At 39.1% G+C, this 10,525-nt stretch overlaps 1 protein-coding gene across 4 annotated transcripts in view; it reads right to left on the bottom strand.

Annotated features, from left to right (window-relative positions):
• LOC137401467 (uncharacterized) overlaps nucleotides 1-10,525 on the bottom strand; it is a 123,966-nt gene that overhangs the window by 61,361 nt on the left and 52,080 nt on the right. For all 4 annotated transcript variants that reach the window (XM_068087825.1, XM_068087835.1, XM_068087843.1 and 1 more), the window contains one exon: nucleotides 2,407-2,580. In XM_068087825.1, the coding sequence (XP_067943926.1) occupies nucleotides 2,407-2,580 (174 nt within the window). The remainder of the gene's footprint in view (nucleotides 1-2,406; nucleotides 2,581-10,525) is intronic.

Genomic DNA, 10,525 nt, shown 5'->3' with positions numbered 1-10,525 from the left:
AGTATGAGTATAATAAGTATATAATGCTAGTATGAGTATAATAAGTATATAATGCTAGTATGAGTATAATAAGTATATAATACTAGTATGAGTATAATAATTATATAATACTAGTATGAGTATAATAAGTATATAATACTAGTATGAGTATAATAAGTATATAATACTAGTATGAGTATAATATGTATATAATACTAGTATGAGTATAATAAGTATATAATACTAGTATGAGTATAATAAGTATATAATACTAGTATGAGTATAATAAGTATATAATACTAGTATGAGTATAATAAGTATATAATACTAGTATAAGTATAATAAGTATATAATACTAGTATGAGTATAATAAGTATATAATACTAGTATGAGTATAATAAGTATATAATACTAGTATAAGTATAATAAGTATATAATACTAGTATGAGTATAATAAGTATATAATACTAGTATGAGTATAATAAGTATATAATACTACTGTGAGTATAATAAGTATATAATACTAGTATGTGTATAATAAGTATATAATACTAGTATGAGCATAATAAGTATATAATACTAGTATGAGTATAATAAGTATATAATGCTAGTATGAGTATAATAAGTATATAATGCTAATATGTGTATAATAAGTATATAATACTAGTATGAGTATAATAAGTATATAATACTAATATGTGTATAATAAGTATATAATACTAGTATGAGTATAATAAGTATATAATACTAGTATGAGTATAATAAGTATATAATACTAGTATGAGTATAATAAGTATATAATACTAGTATGAGTATAATAAGTATATAATACTAGTATGAGTATAATATGTATATAATACTAGTATGAGTATAATAAGTATATAATACTAGTATGAGTATAATAAGTATATAATACTAGTATGAGTATAATAAGTATATAATACTAGTATGAGTATAATAAGTATATAATACTAGTATAAGTATAATAAGTGTATAATACTAGTATGAGTATAATAAGTATATAATACTAGTATGAGTATAATAAGTATATAATACTAGTATAAGTATAATAAGTATATAATACTAGTATGAGTATAATAAGTATATAATACTAGTATGAGTATAATAAGTATATAATACTACTGTGAGTATAATAAGTATATAATACTAGTATGTGTATAATAAGTATATAATACTAGTATGAGCATAATAAGTATATAATACTAGTATGAGTATAATAAGTATATAATGCTAGTATGAGTATAATAAGTATATAATGCTAATATGTGTATAATAAGTATATAATACTAGTATGTGTATAATAAGTATATAATACTAGTATGAGTATAATAAGTATATAATACTAGTATGTGTATAATAAGTATATAATACTAGTATGAGTATAATAAGTATATAATACTAATATGTGTATAATAAGTATATAATACTAGTATGAGTATAATAAGTATATAATACTAGTATGAGCATAATAAGTATATAATACTAGTATGAGTATAATAAGTATATAATGCTAGTATGAGTATAATAAGTATATAATGCTAATATGTGTATAATAAGTATATAATACTAGTATGAGTATAATAAGTATATAATACTAATATGTGTATAATAAGTATATAATACTAGTATGAGTATAATAAGTATATAATACTAGTATGAGTATAATAAGTATATAATACTAGTATGAGTATAATAAGTATATAATACTACTATGAGTATAATAAGTATATAATACTACTATGAGTATAATAAGTATATAATACTAGTATGAGTATAATAAGTATATAATACTAGTATAAGTATAATAAGTATATAATACTAGTATGAGCATAATAAGTATATAATACTAGTATGAGTATAATAAGTATATAATGCTAGTATGAGTATAATAAGTATATAATGCTAATATGTGTATAATAAGTATATAATACCAGTATGAGTATAATAAGTATATAATACTACTATGAGTATAATAAGTATATAATACTACTATGAGTATAATAAGTATATAATACTAGTATGAGTATAATAAGTATATAATACTAGTATGAGTATAATAAGTATATAATACTACTATGAATATAATAAGTATATAATACTAGTATGAGTATAATAAGTATATAATGCTAGTATGAGTATAATAAGTATATAATACTACTATGAGTATAATAAGAATAAAATATTTATAAAATGTGATATAATATGTACTATCATTATAATATAATAGTATAAGTATGTGATATTTGTGTGAGCATCATAATGGATATAATCATGCTAGAAAATCCAACGAAAAATGTCATCAATGATGGATCGGGTTGGAAAGCAATACCTCTGAAACTGACTATGATGTGAGCAATATTATCAGAAACCTCAGCAAAACAAGAAAATACCAAAAATAATCCATACCCAGACAGCAGTTGAGCATTGTCACTCGTTCATTGTAGTCTTCGCCTTTAAGTCTTTGTTTGAGTTCTGAAAGTTTTTCCATGACTCCAGGAATGCCATCACGTTCAATATCCTTTTGCCACGCCTCCCGCTGTTTAGTCCCAAACATAGCAATGTAAAGAATCTCAAGAATATCTGTAAAACGGACGAGATTGAGAATTACACAAGAAACAAGCAGACCAGCAAATGCAGTACCTTCAATATTGTTGCGAGGTTGCGATTCAGAGTAGAAATTGTTCTGTGAAGAACAACGCATAAATAGCAACATTCACAAGTACTGGCTACCCAAGTCTTCTTTGCTCTATTGAACACAATGGTAAAACATGTCAATAACTAGGAAGGTTTCGGCCAGCGCAAGGATCACCACCAAACATTAATTCAGTATCATATAAGTCAGGCAGAATTCTTAAGATCAGGCCTTTTCATATCAGTAGTCTATCATTTTCCATCAATATATGACTAGGGCTGCTATGATGTAGCTTTAATCAGTTCTCGTACACTAAATAGAATGTTTTTAATAACGTAATTGCCTGTTTATTGTAGAAGATTCGCGGAATTTGGAGAATAAACCTTTCTATATATATTCATTATGAGAATATGTTCATTAAAAATATTAGTACTGCTGTGCAATTTGTAACAGTATCACAGGCGCAGCCAACATTAATAGTAAAAATTGGGAAAAGTGCATATGTGACGACACTGGCTTGGGACCCTGGCTTGTGAACACTGAAAAAGCCGTCGATTCTAATGATAACAAAAAATTCCATAAAACATCATTCGTTAAATCAGATTTTTACCATTCCATATTACTAGTTAACAGGTAGTTTTCAAGAAAAAACAATTGCAAGATTAAATGCTGGTGTGTAAACATGCCTGTTTCTGCGATGCTCTACAAATAATTCTGAATCCAGTGTTCTTTTGTGTAATCGAAGCATAAACAAATTTAAAAAATCCAAAGCTGGTCACAAAGACACTATAAGAAATAAGGTAATTAAACATTAGAACAAATAATCCATTACCATGCAGATTGATCTATTACCGTCACCTATGATCCAAACGACGCAAAAATTTAACGTCAAAAACACGAGAAGGTTAAGAACTATCACAGTAGTTATGTACAAACATGCAAACATACTGTGAACACGGCGGCTAACTTTAACGTTAAAAAATTACTGAATGATGTTACATTGTAGATAAAATATACCTGAAGCAAATTAATTCACTTTAAACCTGAACCAAGTAAATCAGTACAGTATCTACAAAGTGTTTATTTTCACGGTAGCACTAGTAGCGATCCTGTACATGATACCTATAAATCAGAGTGAGTTTTTGGTAGACTAATGATACCTGGTTTAAAAGAAAAGAGCATTCAATATTTCTAGTAGCTCAGTGCTCTTTATTGCAAGAAAACAAAATATTTATTCTAAAACGGAATATCTGTTATTTACTGGTCTGCATTGTTACATACTAGTAAATAACTGATAACAGCCTCCACCTAGTTGTTGTTACATACTGTTGTGGAATGTGGTCCACTGGGAGCTGAGCATAGGGCTGAATTAAGCCCAGCCAAGCTGTGTTCAGTCCGGCGTATTAATGAGGTCGGAGTTCAGTCAAGCCAGAGCCATGCCGGGTCTAGCCAATTAGAATGGAGGCGGAGCTTACTAGTTATATAAGCTCGAACATTTGCGTAGAAGAGCAGAGCAGTTCTGGGCCTGTTCATTGCCTGTTACTCGATTCTTTCTTATACACCTTGATGAACTAAGCAGAAATATATCTTTTGTACTCATGCACGAGTCTTGTACGAGTGGAGGAACGTGAAGGTCGCAAAGACCTTTACACTGGTGACAGCAGTGGGATAGGTAACGATCCCAATAACTCCAAAAACGGCAACACCGCTCCTACTGGAAGAACTTCCTACTGAAAGAAACCCAGAGAGAGCTGTTGAAAACCCTACAGGATTGTATTTAGTAGATGCACTGCTCCGGGAGCAGAAATCTACTAAAAAGACTTATCTGAGGAGGCAACAAGCTCCTACTGAAAGAATTTCCTCTCGGAAGAAACCCAGAAAGAGCTGTGGAAAGCCTACCAATCGGACCCGGTAGATGCACTGCTCCGCAGAAACCTACTAGGGAATCCGGCAGGACTTGCGCAAAAAAGCGGTGTGCTTCTACTGGAAGAACTTCCTACGGGAAGAAACCCAGAAAGGAGCCAGCAGCCGCGGACACAGTAGAGGCACTGCTCTGGAAGGAGAGCAGAAACCTACTGGAATCCAGACATCGCCAATAGGAAAGCCAGGAGCGCTGACCCGGGACCCGACCGACTAGTCAAGGCACTAGAGCGAGTTTTGCTGATGCCGAGAGCTCAGGAATCGGTGCCACGCTTCAGGACTCCCCAGTATACTGGGAAAGGAGATGTTTAATACTTTATTGTTCGCTTCACAGAGGTAGATGACGACAACCAGTGGACAAAAGGAGTAACCCTATTGCACCTCTGGGAAGCACTTGGCGACCGGGCTGAGGACTGTGAGCGGGCCGAGGACCAGGAGGCCATTTTCAATGCCCTCTGAGCAATGTTCGGGCTATCCGTCAGGCAGGCGCTGAGCCAGCTCAACGCCCTTAGGCGAGAGGAAAGGACGACGCTGCAGGAGCATGCTATGGAGGTTTAGAGGTTGGTGCGCATTGCGTACGAGGACCTGCTGAATCGTCACCGAAATAGCATGGCTATGGAGACCTTCTGCAGCTTGCTAAGGGACCATGCCCTGCAGATACATCTGTTGGCTGTGCCTACGCCCCCGTTGACGGACGCTGTACGAGCCGGAAATGACTACCTCCAGATTCAAGTAGGGGAGCGTAGACCCACCGGATCTTCGGTGCGAGCCCTGGAGGGAGGAACCTCTGACCAGGTGAACTCAGCCGAGACCGATGTTACAGCACGACTAGTCCGGCTGGTCCAAACCTTCACGGACAAAGTTGAACGGCTCCAGGAGCAGGTGCGCCCCCAGCTGAGAAAAGGAGCCAGCCAGCTACTCTTCGCTGGGGATGTGGCCAACCGGGACATGTACGAAAGAACTGCTCTCGCCGCACCAAACCGGCTTTGGGAAACGAAGGACGGCCACAGCAGTAGCTCCGACTACTGGCTGTGCCAAGGCCAAACAAACACGGAAATACAAGAGGATTTCGCGGGACTTGACGACGGCTGATGGCTGGTCTCAACTAGCAAAGACTAGGCCAAGGGAAGTTCATGCACAGGAAGGGCCTGTGGTGACACGGAATTAATACCAGTCCTTGGGTGAGATTAGTCTGGACAGCCCCCTGTCCCGGATATTGCCTACGCCTCTCCGTGCGCACGGCAGGGATGTAACCCGAAACGCAGGAGGGTGACCCCCAAATCCCCTCCGCCCCAGACACTGAGAACCATCCCCACTGAACCAGACAGTCGGAAGCCTGCCTTGAAAGCGGCAGGGCTGACCCCTTCTCCGCCTTAGGAGTGGTAATCACGGGAACAGCAGATTTGCTCCGAACGTAGGATGGCCCGAGGTACTGACCTCGCCCCACCATGGAAAGGAAGCCTTCCAGGCCTCACGGAGGATGTCCTGGAGGATACCACTAGGGCGCAAGCCCTCCGCCGATTCCACTCCACCAGCTATTTCCTCCCAGAAAAAGTGGAGGGGTAGCCCATCCAGTTCCTGCTGGACACCGGATGTACCACCAATCTGATAAATAAACAAGTATTTGATCGATTGCCAGAAGCCGTGCGGGGCTGACTCGAGGAGAGTGACAGCCACGGACTATTAGCTGACGGAACGCGGCTCCCCTTTTACAGGATAATTCATCTGACTATCTGCTTGAGGGATGTGAAGACGGAGGAAGTTTTCGTAGTGAGCCGACTGAGCGAGGATGCCATTCTCGAAATGCCGTTCTTTGTGGCCCATCAATGCGCCCTCGAGTTTGAGCAACCGGTGGTTTGAGTGGATGGCAGACAGCTAGTCTGCACGGACTGGCATGGACGGCTGCTACAGAGCAAAGTACAAGTGATAAAGGGGTAGTGGTTCCCGCTCGGACAGAGATGGTGATACACTGTCGCATCACCACACGGAACTATTGCTCCATGGGACTAATCGAGCGATTTCCCGACGGATCTCCCATAGCCAGTAGCCTGAACCAAAGGACAAGTCATCACCTGCTGCTTGAACACTATGGAGCGGCTGTTGACTTTCCGGTCCGGAGCCACTATCAGCACGTACACTGGAGTGGAGACCTCACAGGTCGAAGAGGACGATCCCTTACTGTGTGACACCGGTCCGACTTCAATCAATGGAGTGCCGGCTCACCTTGAGGAATTGTTCCAGGCGGCCCAGCCGAACTGTGAGAACATGGGACAAATGTCAAGGTTGGCAACCTTGCTGCGTCGGTATGCCACCGTGTTTAGTACGGGTGATGACGACGTGGGAAGGACCTCGGAGGTGGAACATTCTATTCCACTTAAGGAGGGCACTCGGCCAATCCGACAGCCCCCTCACAGACTCGGACTGGAGAAGGAGGCAGAGGCTGAGAGGCAGGATTAGGATCTGCTCAAACGAGGACTCATCGAGCCAGCCGGAGGAGCTTGGTGCTCCCCGTGGTGTTGGTCCGGAAGAAGGATGGGAAGTGGCGCTTCTGCATTGACTACTGGCGTCTCAACGCCATCAAGGAGCAGGATGCTTACCCGCTACCCAGGATCGACGACAGCCTGGACATCCTGTCCTGCAGTCGCTATTTCAGCACGCTCGACCTGGTAAGCGGGTATTGGCAGGTACCCCTGGATGCAGAGGCGCAGGAGAAGTCAGCTTTCTCGACAAAGTCTGGGCTGTGGAAGGTGTTGCCTTTTAGACTGGCGTCCACCCCCGCCACCTTCCAAAGACTCATGGAATGCGTTCTACATGGCCTTCGCTGGAGAATGCTGCTGCTATATCTGGATAATATTATCGTCATCGCCCCGGATTTCAATACGCATCTACATCGGCTGGAGAAGGTCTTCCAAAAACTCCAGATTCTTCCAGAAGGCCAGACTAAAGCTGAAGCCCTCCAAGTGCGAGCTATTGCAACCCCAGGTCCGCTACCTGGGTCACATAGTAGGCCAGGGCGGAGTCTCTACAGACCCCGACAAGGTGGAGGCAGTAGCAAAGTGGCCGAGTCTGCGCAGAGTGAGGGAACTTCAAGGATTCCTCGGGACGGTCGGCTACTACCGACAATATATCCCGGAGTTCGCCACTATAGCACACCTTTTGCACCGACTGACTGCGAAGGGAGAGCCCTGGAAATGGGCGGAAGGAGAACAGGCTGCTTCCAATACACTGAAGGAGAGCATCAGCACCGCCCCGATCTTGGGCTATCCGGATCCTCGGAGGCAGTACATCCTGGACAACGATGCCAGCGGATGTAGAGTGGGAGCCGTGTTGTCCCAAGTACAGGTAGCCTGTGAGAGAGTCAATACCTACTACAACAAGACCCTCACCTCCTCAGAGCGCAATTACTGCGTCACTTGACGGGAGCTACTTGCGGTAGTGAAGGCAGTCAAACACTTTCGGCCATATCTGTATGGCCAAAAGTTCCTCCTACGGACGGACCACGCGTCACTCTGGTGGCTATGCAGGAGGAGGGAACCTTCACACCATGTAGTCCGGTGGCTTGAGATCTTGGCGGAGTTCTGCTACATCCTGGAGCACCGGTCAGGGACTCGCCATGGGAATGCGGATATATTGAGCAGGAAAACCTGCTAGGACTGCCGGCAATGCGCAAGCATTGAAGAGAGGGACGGGGACCCCTTTTGGAAAGAGCTGGCAAGGGAACAAGTGCCGTTAGCCGCGTGGGTACCGACCAGTTGCCTGGATAGGGCTCTCGCTCTCGATAGAGTGGGATCGGCCATGGGCAACGTCGCATACCCCGAGGGCCTGCCGGGAACCCTCACGAGACTCCCGCCCCAGCAGTGGGGGGATTGAACCTGGGTGCCGGCGGTTCCCCCGAGGGGCTATCAGCCCCGCCAGGAGTGAAAGGACCTGCTCCTTATTAACAAATAGGTCTGTTATTTACTGGTTGTTATTTCCTTAACAACAACTAGGTGAAGACTGATATCAGTTATTTACTAGTATGTAATAACAACTAGGTGAAGACTGATATCAGTTATTTACTAGTATGTAATAACAACTAGGTGAAGACTGATATCAGTTATTTACTAGTATGTAACAACAACTAGGTGAAGGCTGATATCAGTTATTTACTGGTATGTAATAACAACTAGGTGAAGGCTGATATCTGTTATTTACTAGTATGTAACAACAACTAGGTGAAGACTGATATCTGTTATTTACTAGTATGTAATAACAACTAGGTGAAGGCTGATATCTGTTATTTACTAGTATGTAATAATAACTAGATGAAGACTGATATCTGTTATTTACTGGTATGTAATAACAACTAGGTGAAGGCTGATATCTGTTATTTACTAGTATGTAACAACAACTAGGTGAAGGCTGATATCAGTTATTTACTAGTATGTAATAACAACTAGGTGAAGGCTGATATCTGTTATTTACTAGTATGTAATAACAACTAGGTGAAGGCTGATATCTGTTATTTACTAATATGTAATAACAACTAGATGAAGACTGATATCTGTTATTTACTAGTATGTAATAACAACTAGATGAAGACTGATATCTGTTATTTACTAGTATGTAATAACAACTAGGTGAAGGCTGATATCTGTTATTTACTAGTATGTAATAACAACTAGGTGAAGGCTGATATCTGTTATTTACTAGTATGTAATAACAACTAGGTGAAGACTGATATCTGTTATTTACTAGTATGTAATAACAACTAGGTGAAGGCTGATATCTGTTATTTACTAGTATGTAATAACAACTAGGTGAAGGCTGATATCTATTATTTACTAGTATGTAATAACAACTAGGTGAAGACTGATATCTGTTATTTCCTAGTATGTAATAACAACTAGGTGAAGGCTGATATCTGTTATTTACTAGTATGTAATAACAACTAGATGAAGGCTGATATCTGTTATTTACTAGTATGTAATAACAACTAGGTGAAGGCTGATATCTATTATTTACTAGTATGTAATAACAACTAGGTGAAGACTGATATCTGTTATTTACTAGTATGTAATAACAACTAGGTGAAGGCTGATATCAGTTATTTACTAGTATGTAATAACAACTAGGTGAAGGCTGATATCTGTTATTTACTAGTATGTAATAACAACTAGGTGAAGGCTGATATCTGTTATTTACTAGTATGTAATAACAACTAGATGAAGGCTGATATCTGTTATTTACTAGTATGTAATAACAACTAGGTGAAGGCTGATATCTATTATTTACTAGTATGTAATAACAACTAGGTGAAGACTGATATCTGTTATTTACTAGTATGTAATAACAACTAGGTGAAGGCTGATATCAGTTATTTACTAGTATGTAATAACAACTAGGTGAAGGCTGATATCTGTTATTTACTAGTATGTAATAACAACTAGGTGAAGGCTGATATCTGTTATTTACTAGTATGTAATAACAACTAGGTGAAGGCTCATATCTGTTATTTACTAGTATGTAATAACAACTAGGTGAAGGCTGATATCTGTTATTTACTAGTATGTAATAACAACTAGATGAAGGCTGATATCTGTTATTTACTAGTATGTAATAACAACTAGATGAAGACTGATATCTGTTATTTACTAGTATGTAATAACAACTAGGTGAAGGCTGATATCTGTTATTTACTAGTATGTAATAACAACTAGATGAAGACTGATATCTGTTATTTACTAATATGTAATAACAACTAGGTGAAGGCTGATATCTGTTATTTACTAGTATGTAATAACAACTAGGTGAAGGCTGATATCTGTTATTTACTAGTATGTAATAACAACTAGGTGAAGGCTGATATCTGTTATTTACTAGTATGTAATAACAACTAGGTGAAGGCTGATATCTGTTATTTACTAGTATGTAATAACAACTAAGTGAAGACTGATATCTGTTATTTACTAGTATGTAATAACAACTAGGTGA

The sequence above is a fragment of the Watersipora subatra genome, chromosome 1, assembly GCF_963576615.1.
Source record: "Watersipora subatra chromosome 1, tzWatSuba1.1, whole genome shotgun sequence".
In the NCBI taxonomy this organism is placed as follows: domain Eukaryota; kingdom Metazoa; phylum Bryozoa; class Gymnolaemata; order Cheilostomatida; family Watersiporidae; genus Watersipora; species Watersipora subatra.
The sequence above is the reverse complement of the archived record's forward strand: the minus strand, read 5'-3'. Positions and strand labels throughout refer to the sequence as shown.